The sequence below is a fragment of the Triticum urartu genome, chromosome 4, assembly GCF_003073215.2.
Source record: "Triticum urartu cultivar G1812 chromosome 4, Tu2.1, whole genome shotgun sequence".
NCBI lineage: Eukaryota > Viridiplantae > Streptophyta > Magnoliopsida > Poales > Poaceae > Triticum > Triticum urartu.
This window is the reverse complement of record NC_053025.1, coordinates 239,870,983-239,889,095: the sequence shown is the minus strand read 5'-3', so window position 1 is coordinate 239,889,095 and position 18,113 is coordinate 239,870,983. Positions and strand designations below refer to the sequence as shown.

The following is an 18,113-nucleotide window of genomic DNA, read 5'->3' as shown; positions in this document are numbered from 1 at the left end:
GTGTTGGGTAAGCCGGAGGATAATACTCCGCCGCTACTATTCTGGGTTGTGCGGCGAGCTTCGTGTTGCTGCTTCTTCAAAAGAAAGTTGGGATTCAAGTGAGCTAAAGGTTGAGAAAATCTTACTTTCCGGCTTGCTTGTCGAGTTTTCTATGTTGGCAGAGGTTCTGAGCCGGAGGAAAGAATAATTACCTCTGCATCACCTGCATGGCTGGCCTCCGCCTCATCCTGATAATAGTCATTGTCAATAAGATGTACAAAAAACAAGCCAAGGGAATCAAGTTCTACCTCTGACTCGTCATCATCATCTTTGTCATCCAAATTGAATAATTCGGCAGTGTTGGACTTCTTCTTAGCAGGCCTTTTGGTGGCCTTATTCTTTGTCCAGGTCTTCTTTGATTTTTTGGGCAATTTCTTGTCCCAGAAGGATGAGCCGGCCTGTAAACAACGAATGAGTACGAGCTAGCAGCAAAGATGAAAATATAAGTCAATTATGAGCTGGATTTAAAACTCACAGCTGGCGGCTTATTCAGAGTGCAGTAAGGAGCCAATCCAATGTTACTACAATCTTCTAAGCTTTCATTCATCAAGGTCTTGGTCATTTCTTTGATGTCTTCCTCAGTCATCTCGGTGTTATAGTGGCACTGAGGATCTATTAGCTTGTCGGTGTATTCACTCATTAAACCGGGCCGGATGCTTAGAGGCAATACTCTCCAGGCAACCCAGCATCGAAGTAGATCGATTCCGGTCAAGCCGTTGGCCATCAGAGCCTGGATCTTTGCAAAAGTTGTCACATATTTCTTTCGTTCTGCTATGCTAATACGGTCTGGAAGATGATGCCTGCTGCTAAGCCGGTTCGCGCAGTAACCCGGCAGGGGGTTCTCTCCTTCTGGTGAGGTATCTTGGTAATAAAACCAAGTCTAGTTCCAGTCCTTGGGGTGACTGGGCGGATTAGCAGCTGGGAAGATGGCCTCTGTTCGGTGGTGTATTGATATGCCGCCTAGTTCAAGGCTAGGTCCATCTGTGAATTCATTCTGCCAGTTTAAATAGTAGAACTCTCTGAATAGTTCTACGGTGGGATCCTGTTGAAGGTACACCTCATAGAACACTTGGAAATTGCAGATGTTTGAAACGGAATTTGGTCTGATATCTTGTGGATGGAGCTTGAAGAAATGTAGCACATCACGGAAGAATCTTGAGCCGCGAGGACTAAAGCTCCGGTCCATATGATCCATAAAAACCACCACTTCACCATCTTTGGGCTCGGGGCGAATTTCATTACCTGGAACTCTCAAGTGGATGGCTTCTTTCTTGGCTAAAATACCAGTCTGAACGTATGTGTTCAAGTCTTCCTCCGTAACCCAGGAAATAACCCAGTTGCAACCAGTAATAGTTTTGACCATCTTGAAGAACAAGGTCCTAAATGAAGGAAACATTACCGGGTCAAGGTCATGCTATTAAACTGGACCATTGATTCAAAGGTAAAATGCTATGAACAATTGACAGATTAAGCCAGGGGATGAACATTGAAGTATTGGTGGCTTAAGTGGGGACTAATGGTACCTACGGATTAAGGATTTTTCTGTTAAGACGGACATAGTCTATCAGTCAAGATATATGTTGCAGAATTAAAATTATGCGCAAGCATGGTTAAACCAGAGATATATTGCGGTCAGGCAAGTTATAAAGCGTATGGTGGCGGTTTAACAAGATTTGGTGTTTTATGATGGATCATGATTTACAATATAAGCCGCCATAACAGTTATGGCACTTCAAATTTATCAAATGGTGGACAAACATGTTTTCACAAGTTACCACTATAATTTTAGATCTACCACAGTTCAGAAAAAGTAGTAAAATTCTATCCTAAGGTGGCGGTAGTGGAAAGGTTTGGATACCCTCATGAGATCTTCTATGGAGAGATGCTATTCTAATAATGAAAATGATGTTGAAACTACTTCCGCACAAGATTTATGATTTATCAAGAATGAAAGTCATTAGATTTGATGGGAACAATGCAAGAATGGCAAGAACACCGACGAACAAGCTCGAACCCTAATGCAGATCTGAAGTTGAGGAAGAGAAGCACTTACAGTTGCAGATGGGCTGCGGTGGCTTGCCGGAGTTCCTTGGTCCGATCAGGTTGATGCAGCAGCCTGCGTTGATGCGACGGTCGGAGGTCGCGGCGGCGGAGCTCGAGCGCTGGTGCAGCCGTGCGAAGGAGGAAGACGAAGGAGGAAACGAAGTAGAAAATGATAAAGACCACCTCCCCTATTTATAAGGGGGTGGCTACAGGGCATGCATGGGAATCGAGGGGGCCGAAATCATTATATGGTGTTGGGGATATAACTATTGAGTATAAATCGCCCGGGAGGGGCCGGGTTATGCTCATGATGATTAACCAGTATTGAAGCCCATGAAGACATAGAAGATGGCGACTTATGAAGAAGAAGGCCCAAAGCCCAAAGGCGGGTTAGGGCCCATAAATGTAAACCGCAATAGGTGTATGACTTGTATTGTAAGATAGGAAAGAGTAGATACCGAGCCGGACACGTTTATGAGCCGACCGGGATTCTGTGAACCGTTGGGCGTTAACCTGTGTATATAAAGGGACGACCCGACGCAGGTTTAGGGACAAGAAACAACAGATCGAGAGCCAGGTTAAGCGTATTCGCTCCCTGGTCATTGAAACCTTAGCAATACCACCTCAAACTGGATTAGGCCTTTACCTTCACCGCAAGGGGCCGAACCAGTATAAACTCCTCGTGTCCTTTGTCCCGTTTAACCCCTTTAAGCTAACTTAGTCGTGATGGCTCCACGACTAAGTCCTCACATTAGGACATCTACCGTGACAATTCCACGACAGTTGGCGCCCACCGTGGGGCTATCGCATGATGGTTTCAAGTTCTTAGAGGGCAACTTCGAAGGGATCAAGGGATACGCCGTGGGCTAGATGACCAAGAGTCGTCGCGTCAAGCTCTACATCGACGACGCAGGCTAGGGCCCCGAGGCAGGCTCAATTGAGTACTGGTACCGGGTCCCCTTCGGCGGAATTCACGTCTTCATCGGCAAGATCGGCGAACCGGGCCCTGAGCCAGACATTTGCACCGACATCATCAAGACGACTCAGCGTGCGAGACCCACCCGGGTTCGGCCTGCCATGAATTGTGCCTTCGTGGGATTTATCCATGGAGCAGAATCTGAGGATAGATCGGCATCTGGTGGTGAGACCGTCATTTACTCTGATGGCGAGTCGGCCACCGGTGAGACCGAGTCATTGTATCAACCGCAAGACGGCCGGCTTGGGGGCTGTTATGATGGCGACAGTATTCCAGGCCCCTGCGAGCCGCCGAACTAGGTTGCAATCTTCATGGCCGGTACACAGCCCGTGCAGCACTCGTCGACTGCAGCAGAGCTGATTTCTGGGTCAGCAGCGGCAACAACTGCCGGGGCAGGAGGCGCTGTGCGCCCGCTGGCTCAGGTCTTAACCGACTTGTTGGATAAGCTGACATCATTGTTAACAGCAGTGGTTAACCCGGCGAATCAGGATCAGCATAATGCGGCGGTCACAAAATTGCATGATGAGATAGCGTAGGCCCAGGAGGAGCTAAACGTAGAAAATGCTAGGATGGCCGAGGAGCGGGCTGCTTTGGATGCTCAGGCAAGCGGATTCAGTCGGAGTCTTACCGGCTCATGCTAGACCAGAACGCCTCAAACGAAGTCATGAGGAGGAGGCATCATACTCGTCTGACCTCGGTTTACGAAGCAAGAAATCTCTTTAACACGCTAGGAGCAAGAACCAGTAACCCGGCAGCGGTAAACCGGGCCGAGGCACCTGGGATAGGTATGTTGGTTCAGCCACGCATGACAGACCCGCCTCGTCAGAATAATAACCTGCCGCAGCATGTGCCGACGCCACCGGGTCATTACTCTAACCCTTTGGATAACATGATCGCTGCGGCGTCACGATTGGCAGCTCTCCCGGTTGAAGGCGAGTCTGTGACGACGGTCGAAACATGGAGACCTAGAGAGCTCCTTCAGACAGCATTGGTTCAGCAGCAGGCTTATTCTTACAGTCGTGACAGGATTCATTCTACCCCTCGCCTGAGCCGGAGTTACAGCAGGCATATCGATGAACCGGCTGTGTCAAGCAGTGGGTGGAACCATAACCCGCCCCATGGACATAACCCGGCGGGCGGTGGCGCTGATGCTCAGAACATAGTGGATCAAGGTAGAGCATGTCGAGAGGCCAAGCTAGCAGCGCAGTATGCAGCCCATGAACCTTCTCCGGTTCATCCGATAACTTCGGTGGAGCCAAGCGTAACCTTCAGGAATTTAGGCGTGCCATGTTTAGTGCCGGCTCTACGTAATGAGCGTCTGCCCAAGGATTTCAAGGGTCCTTGCAAGGCGCCTAACTATAGAGCCAATTTACCTCCTGAAGCATGGGTCGAGAGTTATGAGATGGCCATTGAATTGCTAAATGTTAGTGATGCTGCGTGTGCTAAATATCCCCCCCCTAATGTTGGAGGGAACGGCCCGCACTTGGTTGAAGGGGCTCCCTACCAATTCTATCGGGTCATAGGCCGAGTTAAGAGCCCGGTTTATCCAGAATTTCAAGGATACATGCAAGCAACCCATGTCAATTGTGGATTTAGCCTCTTGTGTCCAAGAATAAGGTGAGTCGACAACTCATTGGGTACGCCGGGTCTCGACAATCCTGCACTCGTCAGATCGCATCAATGCCGATTCAGTAGTCTTAATGTTGGAAAGCAATTGTCGTTTCACGCCCCTGAAGCAGAAATTGGGACGGCTCAAACGCCACTGCAACGACATGGGGACACTCATGGCGGCTCTGGTTAAGTATGCCGACTCTGATGGTACCAAGGACCCCGAGTCTGATGATGAGAAGCCGGCAAAGGGAAATAAGAGCAGCACCACCAGAGGGCAGCAGCATAACCCGGCAAATCAGGGAGGCAACGCTAAGTGCAAAGATGATAATAGCTTGGACTTTGTGGCTAGCACCAACGAACAGAATAATGGCCAGCGTTGTAAAGGTAAACCACCCCCACGGACCAGAGGATCAGGCTTTAACCTTGAGCAGATGTTGAATCAGCCTTGCCCAAGGCATGGTACATGAGAGAGGCCATCTGGCCACCTCTGGAAGGATTGCTTCATTATGAAGGAATACAAGAATTCCAATCATTTTCAAGACAACCATGGGCCGGGTGGTGGCTCAGGATCTGGCTCTCATGGACCGGGTTATGGTGGTGGCGGTTCTAGCTCTGGGTTCCAAGGTAATCAAGGCAATCAAGGTAATCAGGGTGGCTACCATCAACAGTCAGGTCAGGGGAATCAGCAGCAACAATCTGGGTATCAGAGTTACCCAAAGCAATTGAATAGTGGGCAGTACCACGTCTTCACCACAAGTTTATGCAAACGGGATTAGAAGCTTCATAAGAGGGCGGTGAACGCTGTTGAACCGGCAGTTTCCCGTTACTTGCGCTGGTCTGAGCAGCCCATTATGTGGAGTCGGGAAGATCACCCGCCCCGGGTTGATAATCCGGGTCACCTGGCATTGGTGGTCGCACCTCAGGTCAGAGGGTATAAGTTTACCAAGGTACTCATGGACGGAGGGAGCAGCATCAATATCCTTTATTATGAAACTTTCCGTCGCATGTGGTTGACGGATAAAAATCTTAAACCACTGAACACTATTTTCCATGGAGTGGTGCCTGGTAAGTCGGCGTACCCAGTTGGTAAGATAGCTCTGGAAGTTGCTTTTGGAGATGATCATGACTCTAGGTCAGAGACATTGACCTTTGAAGTAGTCAAGATTCACAGCCTGTATCATGCTTTGTTTGGACGACCGGCTTATGCCAAGTTCATGGCGCGACCTTGTTATGTTTATCTGCAGCTCAAGATGCTGGGTTACAAGGGGACCGTTACAGTGCATGGGAGCCGAAAGATAGCTTTGGAATGCGAAGAAGGTGATGCGTCTTATGCTGAGTCGGTTTGTGCAACGGAGGGGTTAAAATTTTATAAGGACAACGTTGATCCAGCGGATATGACATCTTTGAAAAAACCAACTACAGAGCATGATCCGGTCTTGAAGTTTAAATCGACAGATGATACCAAGATGGTTGATTTTGTTCCTGGCGATTCATCCATGCAGTTCAACATCAGTGCTAATCTGGATCCGAAATAGGAAAGCGCGCTCATCGAGTTCATCCGTGAGAACCAGGACATCTTTGCATGGAAACCTTATGACATGCTAGGTGTACCGAGGGAACTCGCTGAGCACACTCTTAATATTGATCCCAAGTTTAAACTGGTCAAGCAGTTTCTTCGTTGCTTCAACGAAGAGAGGCGTAAGGCTATTGGTGAAGAAGTAGCCCGGCTCTTCGCGACTGGGTTTATTATTGAGGTGTTTCATCCTGAGTGGTTGGCTAACCCGGTGCTGGTACTTAAGAAGAATGGCACTTGGCGTATGTGTGTGGACTACACGTATTTAAACAAAGCTTGTCCGGCTGATCCTTTTGCTCTCCCTCGTATTGATCAGATTATCGATGCTACGACGGGTTGTGAGCATTTGAGTTTTTTGGATGCTTATTCTGGTTATCATCAGATCAAGATGGCAGTTAAGGACCAGGAGAAGACAACTTTCATAACTCCCTTTGGAGCCTTCTGCTATGTGTCTATGCCTTTTGGGCTTAAGAGTGCCCAGGCGACTTATCAGAGACGTGTGCAGAATTGCCTTCATAATCAGATTGGGCGCAATGTTCATGCTTATGTGGATGATATTGTGGTGAAGTCCAGAAAAAGGAGACATTGATAGACGATTTGAAGGAAACCTTTGATAATCTCTGGGTTTATAAAATGATGCTTAACCCGGCCAAGTGTGTTTTTGGTGTGCCGACAGGCAAGCTCTTGGGCTTTCTGGTGTCTAACAGGGGCATTGAAGCTAATCCGGAGAAGATCAAAGGCATCACTTCTCTGGCTAAACTGGCGTGTGTCAATGATGTGCAACGTCTGGCAGGTCGTATTGCGGCATTAAGCCGATTGATAAGCCGGTTGGGAGAGAAGGCTATCCCTCTATATCAGATGATGAAAAAGACAGATAATTTTGTCTGGAGTGATGCCGCTAATGCAGCGTTTGTGGACTTGAAGAAGCAGCTGGCTGAGCCACGTGTTCTGGCTGCTCCTGTTGATAAAGAGCCATTGTTGTTGTACGTGGCTGCCAATGTCCGGGCTGTCAGCGTGGCTATTGTGGTGGAACGAAAGGAGGTAGCCAAGGAATATCCGGTTCGAAGGCCGGTTTACTACATCAGTGAGGTACTTATTGAGTCCAAGCAGAGATATCCGCACTGGCAGAAACTTGTATATGGGGTGTTCATGGCCATTCAGAAGCTTAAGCAATATTTTTTGGGTCATCCCATCACTGTGGTTAGTTCTGCTCCTTTAGGGGATAATATTCAGAACAGAGAAGCCAGAGGTCGGATAGCCAAGTGTGCCATTGAGCTTGGTCCTCATGGTTTGAAATATATGCCTCGCACGGCCATCAAGTCTCAGGCACTGGTGGATTTCATCAATGACTGGACAGAGCTACAAATGCCCGAGGAAAAGCCAGATAACACGTATTAGACTATTCACTTTGATGGGTCCAGGCAATTGGAGGGCTCGGGGGCTCAAGTTGTGCTCGCTTCCCCTCGAGGTGATGTAACACCCCGAGAATCATGCTATATTAATCTCCCTCTAACGGTGGCCATGTCGTCATGATTATAATGCAAATTGCCACTTGTCCAAAATCAAAGTCAAATTCATATTTAAATCGCAAGTGAAATTATTATTTCTTTGAACAGTAAAATTAAAATGTTGACATTATTCTATAATTCTCTTAATCATTTTTCATGTTGAAGCCAACCTTATTTGACCCACCAATTAATCCTTGGCAAAATATTAAAGTGGTCCAAGGACAACTATTATGGGCTTTTAAATATAAACAAATGTTTATATTTTTCCCAAACCACTTGAAAACTTTTATGCTGTCTCAAAATATTTCCCACTAATTATGCACCAAATTTCAAGTTGACCTAAATTCATTTGCTATGGGAATTAAGTAGAAAGTAGCACCGAAATATCGAAATGGAGAAAATAGAGAAGGGGCTAAGTGCACACTGTGCATTGGAAAGCCTAGTGCAACAGTTCCATGGCTCAAGCCCACCACGGCCTTCTCCTTATTCTTCTGTACAGAGAGACAGAGCCATGGCCGTGGCATCTGGCCGGCCGTGCACGCGTTCGATGAGATCGTTTCGAGCATCCACGACACCCTGAGATGGATAAGACCGGCCCCCTCCTTCCAAAAACCCTAGCATCCCCTTTTCTTCCCTCTCGTGCCCCTGCCTCTCCTGCTCGACGCTCGTGCAAAGACGTCACCGCTGCCTTCGTCGATTCCGCGGCCACCGGCCTCCTCTCGCTGCGCCAAGACATCCGGGAGCTCTTCCATCGTCATCTCCTTTGCCCGCGCATAAGGGCCCGAGCTGGGAGGCCCCGTACGCTCGCCATCGCCGTCGTCTTCGCCCATGGCCGCCGCATCTCGTCGTCGAGTTCTTTGTGTTCGGCCACCCCCCGCGCTCGCTGACCATGTCCACAAGCTCCGCGGTGAGCTCCTCTGTCGATTCCCCTCCTTTCCCCCTTTGATGCGTCGCCATAGTCGTCGTCTTATGCTCGTCCATGGCTGTACCCGTGCTGTACGCGCCCTGCTGCCTTCTTGCGCCGTGCTCACCGTGCCCGCGACCCACGCCCCGGCCGCCCCGTGCGCGCCCCGGCCGAGCCCACACGCACGCTCGGCCGCCCCAGACCACGCCCTCGCCCGAGCTCCCGTGCCGCAACTGCTCTGTTGCTTGCAGCCACAGCAGCTCCGCTGCCTTGCTGCTCCCTGTCGCTGCTGCTCGTACTGATGCTGTTGCCCGCTGTGCACTACTACTGCTCCTCGCGTGCTGCTATGCTGCTCCTCTGCCAATGCCTTGCTGCTACTTAGCTGCCGCTGCTGCTCTTACTTCTGCTGCTGCTCATTGCTTTGCTATGGCCGTGGTGTTGTGCAGTGTAGTGTGTGTGTGCGTGAGTGTGTGTTCTGTGTGTGTGGCCGGCCCAAATACTAGTTTAGGGACTAGTTTAGTTAGTTAGTCTAATTAGTATTACTAGTTAATTAGGCCAATAGTAGATGACATGTGGACCCATGGTTAGTTTAAAGAAAAATAAATTTTCACAAAAGTCTAAGTCAATGACATGTGGCCCCCACACTGTTCCTATGTTGACTAGTCAACATTTGACTGGGTCAACCCAACCCCACTGGTCCCACTGTCATACACTACGGCTAGAATAGCACTAGGTGACAAAAGTATTTTGCTGTTTTATTTTCGAATTAAAAGAATTCTTTAAATATAGAAAATCATTTTAGACTTTGTAAATTCATATAAAATAATCCGTAACTCGGATAAAAATAATTTATATATGAAAGTTGCTCAGAAAAATCCAATGAATCCGGATACGCGGTCCGTTCATCTATCACATGCCCCTAGCATACTGAAGATGGAACCGTCCCCTCTCTTTTCATCTATCCGGAAAACTTCAAACACCGGGAAAACCCCTCCGGATGTTTTCCCTCTCTGTCTGCAGCGTCTAGCACTGCGTTAGTTCACCCCTAACACCGTGCATTACCATGTTATGCTTTATGATGCTTTGTTTGCTTTATATTTATTGTTTCTTCCCCCTCTTCTCTCCGGTAGACCCCGAGACCGAGGCAAGCCCTGTGATTGACTACGTCGACGACGACACTTCTTCCTTTCCAGCAGAGCTTCCAGGAAAGCACCCCCCCTTTGATCATCCCAATATCGCCCATTCCATTCTCTCATGCTTGCATCAGATTTTACTACCCTTATTGTTTGCTCCTATTTTGATGCATAGCCTACTTTTGTAACCTGCTTATTGTTACCTTACTTGCTTATCCTAAACTGCTTAGTATAGGTTGGTTAGTGATCCATCAGTGACCCCCACCTTGTCCTTGTTTCCCCTGCTTCATCATCGACGACTCGATCAACGTGATCGACGACCAGAGCCCGGCACCTCACATCACATCACGCCCTTTTTGTTGCTCAACTCTACAGAGTTACCATCGAGTGCCGAGGGTGGAACCTCATACATCACTCTTGATGAGATCTCTATACTGTAGCTATTCGGTCATGGTCATCGAGGGTGATTTCCTCCTTAACCACTTCTGATACTATTCTGTCGTGCAACCCCTCAAGTGTGAACCTCGAGGGTGGTTCCTCTTACGTTCACCTTGATGATTACATCGAGTGGAATCCACCGAGGGTGGCTCCTCAGGGTTCCCTTGGTGTTAGACACATGGTTACTATGACTTTACCATGAACCATGTTACTAAAGACGGGTCGGCCCTGAGGGGTACCCACGCGAGCTTAATTGCGAGTGATGAGGAGTCGGTTGACTTGGAGGGTGCCCGCGAGATGACTACGAGGCGTGGCCGGGCATTCTTAGCCCTTGCCGCAAGTCCTCGAGACGGGGTGACGGGGTCACATCTTTCGTGAGTCTCTGCTTGTTACCGTGCGTTCCTAATCCACTACGATTTGGATATTTGATACGAGGGGCCTCTGGCCTGATAGCGCTAACCATCACGTGGGCATAGTATGGGCGTTCTGCGTCGTATGCATCAGCCGAAGCTTAATAGACGTCAGCAACTGAGCGGCGCGCACCGGGTTGGACTGGAACGCCTCGCCTTGTATAAGGGAGGCTAGGTCTGCTCACCGGCTGCCCACACAACGTGTAGGAGTTCCCAGGGCGATGGCCCAAGACCCCTGGGGGCAGTGGCGAGTCCAATGGGCAGGCTTCAACAGGCTGAAGCCTGCCCTCGATAGAAAGCGATTTTTTTACTACTAGTATGCTTCGTTTCGGCCCGGACCAACTAGTCCCAGCGCCCAGCCCATCAACTCCCAGCTCCCAGCCAAACGTGTTTCTCGTTCTCGTTCGAGCTAGCAGAGAGCAGAGAAGCGCCACCCCCAATCCTAACCCTAGGCAGCAAGCCCCTCCGCCGCCCCCCGGTCCCCCCGTCTCGACCTCGTACAGGCGCTCGACGGCGGCACGGCCACCTCGTGCAGGCGGTCCACAAAGTGCGCACGTCGATGACAGGCTGCAGGACTCGCGCGACATCGAAGGCCCCTAACGGCCTGACCCTGAGTGCAGCCGCCAACTCGTCGTTGGCCAGAGAAGTGGAGCCGCCGGCTGGCCAGAGCGAGCATTCGGCTCGCATAGCCGCACACTGCCACGCCCCGTTCCAAGCTGAGCGCATCCAATACTGGCTAAGGTATAATTCCCAGTTTGCTTCCAAGTTCCATAATTCCATTCCTTTCTTTAATTTGGCTCATATCAATTACAGTTTGTTTGCTAGTTCATGCGCTATTAGTTGATTTAGGTCAATTACAATTTATTTGCAGATTTAAAAATGAAGAGAAAAACTATGAGTATGCATAGTTTTTATGCAAGCAGTTCAATTACCCCTCCCCAAAGGCCTGCTCCTCCCCCTACCGATGTCGAACCTGAACTTGAACCAACTAATGTGACTGCAAATCCCCTCCCCTTAATTGTTGTGGGCACAATCCCTCCTCCTGAACGCCCAAATGAATCCCCAAATGTTGAGATGAATCATACCACAATTGATGAGAGTACAAACCAACCAAGGCAACCTATACTAGAATTTCATCCAAGTCAAATTATTTCGGATCCAGGACTTCGAATACCAATAGAAGATTATGCTCCTGAAATTAGAAGTGATGTGAGACGAGCTTATTTGTTGAAAGGGAGAAACAAAGCTATTGGGCATAATTTTGAAAAGACAAAGGATGGTAAAATTTGGAGATCCTTTCAACCTGCGTGGTTTGATACGTATGATTGGTTGGAATATAGTGTGGAAAAGGAGGCCGCTTTTTGCTTCCATTGCTTTCTTTTCAAGAAACCATCACAAGCCATTAGATTTGGAAATGATGTTTTCACAAAAGATGGTTACACTCGTTGGAAAACAGCCCTAAGTAATTTCAGGAAGCATGTTGGTGGTCCATCTAGTTACCACAACATTGCTAAGGGAGATTGTGATGATTTCAACAATCAGAGAGCAAGTGTGGCTACCCAATTCCGTGTGTACAGCAAGGAGTCTGAGATATCTTATAAAATCCGCCTAACTGCATCATTGGATTGTGCAAGGTATCTCATAGCACAAGGTGAAGCTTTTCGTGGGCATGACGAATCCTCCACTTCCATCAACAAGGGCAATTTCAGAGAGTTATTGGACTGGTATAAGGACAAGAAAGAAGATGTGAAGGAGGCATTTGATAAGGGGCCAGGAAACGCACAAATGATTTGTTCCGACATCCAGAAGGACCTTGCGACAGCTTGTGCAATGGAGGTAACCAAAGTTATTAAGAATGACATTGGAGATAAGAATTTCTCAATACTTATTGATGAAGCTAGAGATTGCTCAATAAAGGAGCAAATGGCGGTGATTGTCAGGTAACACATGCCATATTCTAGTGTTTTTTTAAATTGTTCTACTAATGTTTACTAATCTGATTTCCTGATGCATGTAGATTTCTAGATGATCATGGAGTGCTTCAAGAGTGATTCCTTGCAATTAAGCACATCACAAATTGTACATCTGCTGGAATTAAAAAAGCTTTGGTTGATGTGTTGGAATATCATGGTTTGTCAACTTCTAGGCTACGTGGTCAGGGTTATGATGGTGCTTCCAATATGAGAGGGGAATTCAACGGTTTGCAAAAACTGGTTAGAGATGAAGCTCCGTATGCATTTTACGTTCATTGCTTTGCTCACCAGTTACAGTTGGTGGTTGTCAATGTGGCTCAATGTAGTCCTGCTATTGCTGATTTCTTTAACTATATTCCGTTGATAGTTACTCAAGTGTGTTCATCTTGCAAAAGGAAGGATGCATTACTTGCCAAACATCAAGATGAGTTGTTAGATTTGATGGAGAATGGAAAGATCACAGCCGGAACCGGGCTGCATCAAGAATCTAACATAACAAGGCCAGGAGATACTCGTTGGGGCTCACATCTCAAAACTTTGCTTCGTATATTCACAATGTGGAATGCTGTGGTGGAGGTGCTAGGAATTGTTGTGGTTGATGCCCGAGAACACACATGTCAAGGTGGAGCTAGAGGTTTGCTTAAAAACATGGAATGCTTTGAATTTGTGTTCATCATGTTGTTCTTAATAAACTTGTTGAGCAACACAAATCATCTATCCCAAGCTTTGCAAAGAAAGAATCAAAACATTGTTGAAGCCATGCGTTTGATCTTGGATGTGAAAGAAAGCTTGCAGAGCATGAGGGACAATGGGTGGGAGTCTTTATTCTGCCAAGCCAAGAACTTTTGTGAAACACATGGTATTGATGTGCCAAACATGGATGATCTTGTTGGAGCTATGGGTCAATCTGTTCGCACTAAGAATAAGGTGACTCGACTTCATTATTACAAGGTTAGCATATTCAATGTTGCCATTGATGCAACTATCACTGAGATGAATCACCGATTCAATGAAGTTTCCACCGAGTTATTGGATTGTATGTCTTGTCTTAATCCAGCAAACAACTTCTCCAAGTTTAACGTTGACAAACTTATTCGGCTTGCTGAAATTTATGATGAGGACTTCACAGAAGCTGATCGGTTAATACTAGGAGTAGACCTCCCAAGATTTCTTATGAACATTAGGAGAAGTGAGGAGTTTAATGGATGTCGGGATGTGTCCACACTTGCTCGGTTGATGGTTGAAACAATGAAACACACATCTTTCCATTTGGTATATCGCCTCATTGAGTTGACACTTATTCTTCCTGTGGCCACTTCATCCATTGAGAGAATATTTTCAGCAATGAAGATAATCAAGACAGATTTGCGCAACAAACTATCAGATGATTGGCTAAATGATTTGATGGTGTGCTACTGCGAGAAAGAGATATTTAGAAGCATTCCTGATGACCAAATCATGATACAATTCCAGAAAATGAGGGATCGGAAAGGACATTTGCCTCATGAGTTTCATGTGATTTCTTAGAGGTATTGATGCCACTGTTACTAGTTTCAATACTTATTCGTTCATGACTTATTGTTATATCACTAACAAGTGTACTAATGTGAACAGATGGCTTGCAGGAGGTGCCTTACGCATACATTTCTATATTTTGGTGTGAAGGTGTTCTATAACTACAGTACTAGTTAGTAAGAGCAACATTTCATTCTCCTTTTTGTTGTTACTTCTCTTGTACTTTGATATCTTGTGTATGAATTGTATTAACATTTCTAGTATGGTTAAACATGTTATTACTATTGCTCTTGAAAATTTTCATGTCTTTTTGAGCACTGGTTTGGCAGATATTATCTTCGCAATACCAATATTAGTTTAAAATTCAATTGTTAAAACCTTTCAAAAAGATCCAGTAAATAGTACATGTTTCCAGTAGTATTCCTTGAAAGCTTGAGCACATTTGCACAAATGGCCTAGAAAATAATGGCTATTTAGCTAAGCAGATTCAGAATTTAGTTCAAATTTAATATGTTTCAAACATTCCAGAAAAAATCCAGTAAATACCACATGCCTCCAGTAGTATTCTGGGAAAGTTTGATCACATTTGGACAAATGGACTAGGAGATGATGTTGTTTTTCTTCAAATGGACGTTTCGTTTTTTTTCTCTGTTAACTTTGAGCCCACCCTCCATTTTCTTTCTGGATTCGCCACTGCCTGGGGGCATAGGTTTAGTCCGGCGTGCTGACCTCTCTATTAAGCCTAGGTCGGGGTGCGTCGTATTGTTTGACCAAGGCCGGGCATGACCAAGTAAAGTGTGTCCCGCCGGAGTTAAGCAAGCGTGGTGGGTAAGTTGGTGCACCCCTGCAGGGAAGAAAACATCTATCGATAGCCTGTCCTATGGTAACGGACACTTGGAGTTGTATCCCGATCGAGACAACTAGAACTGGATACTTGTGATGAGAAATGGATAGTATGGCTCTGGGATTGCTTCCTCGCAGGGGTCGAGGAAGGTTCTCTGGGAGAGGTTGATGACACTCCTACTACTTTACTTTATGCTAGTCTGCACTCTACTAATGCTACAAGACCACTGAAGATGCTAAAGATGTTAGTCTTTGATAGGACTAGGCTATCCCTCTATTCTGGCATTCTGCAGTTCAGTCCACAGATACAGCCCATTTCATTGATACCGATGCATATGTAGTGTAGATCCTTGCTTGCGAGTACTTTGGATGAGTACTCACGGTTGCTTTGTTACCCTCTTTTCCCTCTTCTTCCTTATTTCCGGTTGTTGCAACCAGATGGTGGATCCCTGGAGCCAGATGCCATCACCGACGGATACTACTACATGGAGACCGTCGATGACCAGGAGTAGTTAGGAAGTCCCAGGCAGGAGGCCTTGCCTCTTCGATCGTTGTTGCTTTTGTGCTAGCCTTCTTAAGGCAAAACTTTTTTAACTTATGTCTGTTCTCAGATATTGTTGCTTTCGCTGACCCTTGTGTTTTCGAGCTGATGTATTCGAGCCCTCGAGGCCCCTGGCTTGTAATATAAGGCTTGTATTATTTTAATTTGTGTCTAGAGTTGTGTTGTGATATCTTCCCGTGAGTCCCTGATATTGATCGTACACATTTGCGTGTATGACTAGTGTACGATTGAATTGGGGGCGTCACAAGTTGGTATCAGAGCCGACTGCCTGTAGGATCCCCCTTTCCAACTCCTTGGCCGAAGTTGAGTCTAGTCGTCCAAAACTGTTTTACTATTATGGCTGCGTGTCTTACAGGCCCACGTCGCCATTGGGTGGTATTAGGATCTTTTATTCCTCGTCTATACTCTGGGACTGTGATCTCTCGTCTATTCGGGTTAAACATTTTACTAACTCTGACATTAGGCTCTCGTACCCACTTCCTCCTGGAGAGCCCCGACATTATCAATGATCGCTTGCTTCGCCAGAAGATTTTGTAGATACTCCTCGATGTTTCTCGAGACATTATGCCAACTGCCTCGCAGTCTTGACCACTGGTAACCTCCGTGAATAACATCCTTGCCACTTGTACCTTCATCCCCAGTTGCTCCTGTTATTACAAGATACCCCTAGTACTCTCCGTTGTTCCGAGAATCCTTTGTGCCTTTTGCTTTGCAGCTTCTTTTCGCACTGCGGATAATTCACTTAACCGGGGTTCGTTCGTCCCCAGTTGTTCATATGCTTTCCAAAATACTTGAAAATGCTATCTGGTCTTTCAAAATCCTCTGTAGCCTATTGCTCTTGATTCTCCTTGCCTACTTGCATTAGGATTAATTCCATATGTCTAGCAATATTCTTTAAAATTCTTTTTGATTGTCATTCTGTTCCTATGGATTCAGCGTGTGTCCAAATACTCGCAATCATCAATTAATCCTTGGAAATTTTCTTCCCGGCTCAAACATCCTTCCAGATATGAGCTGGTTCTTGCCCAATCTAGATTTGATCAGGTGCACCTCTAAGTCTATTCAACTTACCCACCTTTTGATCAGAGCCTCTACTTCTGATCCTTCGTCTTAAAATCATAATTCCTTTGTACCCAAGCATCGAATTATTCATACGTTTCTATAAGTCGATGCCTTGGCATCCCCTTCTTCATCTGATTGATTACCGATACTCACATCAACTCTGTCATGAATCGCCAGATCCATTGCTAGGTTGTTACCCGACAGTGTCCTTCACATGCAAAATCTTGTGAGTTTTTCCCTGATACATAATACCTTCGGTAAATTGTATCATCTGCTTTGACTTTGATACTCTACTTTCGAACTCGTATCTTTTGCTTGGTTGATGGTTGTATAGATTCGTAAAAATGCCCCGATGGGTTGAACTTATGCCTTCCATAATCCGTGTGAACCCGAGAGTTCTCATGAGTCTTACTCTTCTGGTACTTCGCCAGATAAATCTTCTGCACTACAATTTCTTTGTAAACGAGGAGTGAATGAAAGGTTATGCATTGAAGAAGTGGGAGTCGACCTTGAACCTTTGTGTTCATGCCCATGGAACCGATGTAGAAATTATCATGGAAGCTGCTCATAAAAATAATTATTTATTTGGTACAAGCTCATCTTGTATCCATGAATTGATCCTTTGCAATCATGGTTCCAACCATATTTCCTCCTTGATTCCATTTACTGGATAAGTTAAAACACATATCCTTTGTAAATCATTTCCCCCGTTCAACCTCTACTCCGATTTACCTTCCGACATTACACCTAGTACTTGAAACTGGAAAGTTTTATACCCCATCACATCATTCCTAGCCTGATCGGCTATATTTTTATCGTGTCAACTTTTAACTGTGCTACCTAGTCCTTGTGCCCGGAGCAACTTCCGACGATGAGCTAAGCTTACATCGATCTTCCTCATCTTATCATTTCACCTCGAACAACAAGCTTGACTTCGAGCTTGTGTCGAATCCGTGGTTCTCATAGCCTTTCACTTCATCCTTCCTTTTCTGCTCGATGGCATCTTCATAGAGTCTCATGACTAAATTTGTCGTGATCACCGTCAACACTTTGGCTTCTTCAAAGATGTCAATTGAATTCATGGCTAGAAATACCATCCTTGCCTCTCGATGATTTGTGTCAGCATCGACAACATTCTTGTCTCCCCCAACACAAACTTGATCATATTAATTTTGGGAATACATCCTTTTTGACATGTCGATGGATTGCTACTGAACCCATCGGCCACCTCCTCATCTTTTCCCTGATAAAATAGCATGATATGTTCTAAAAATTCCGATGGATCCTTTGTGTTCCCAAGGTCCGACCTTTACCTGATGACCATGTCAATGCTATCCCAAAGCATGATTGTGGTACTCCGAACCTCTTTAAAACCATTTGGAGGCGCAATGCTAAATGTTTCTTGATCACTTATCCAAACACTGTTGTATGGGTAACGTCATGAATTTCCTCCCCCCTTTACCTAAAAGGTAATCTACTACCTTGTCATGGATGTCATCCTCTGCTTGTCCTTGGGAATAATA

The 18,113-nt window shown here is 46.3% G+C and overlaps 1 protein-coding gene across 1 annotated transcript; it reads left to right on the top strand.

Annotated features, from left to right (window-relative positions):
• The first annotated feature begins 11,821 nt into the window (after positions 1-11,821).
• Positions 11,822-12,686, top strand: LOC125554707 (zinc finger MYM-type protein 1-like). Its single transcript, XM_048718168.1, has 3 exons — positions 11,822-11,839; positions 11,905-12,575; positions 12,653-12,686. Exons 1-3 carry the CDS (start codon positions 11,822-11,824, stop codon positions 12,684-12,686), a joined length of 723 nt encoding a protein of 240 aa, XP_048574125.1.
• The last annotated feature ends 5,427 nt before the right edge of the window (positions 12,687-18,113 follow it).

What these genes read in the sequence shown, in the direction of transcription:
- LOC125554707 (XM_048718168.1), top strand. An exon ending in CAAATGGCGGTGATTGTCAG is followed by an intron (nt 12,576 to 12,652) that starts GTAACACATGCC and finishes TGATGCATGTAG; the next exon opens with ATTTCTAGATGATCATGGAG.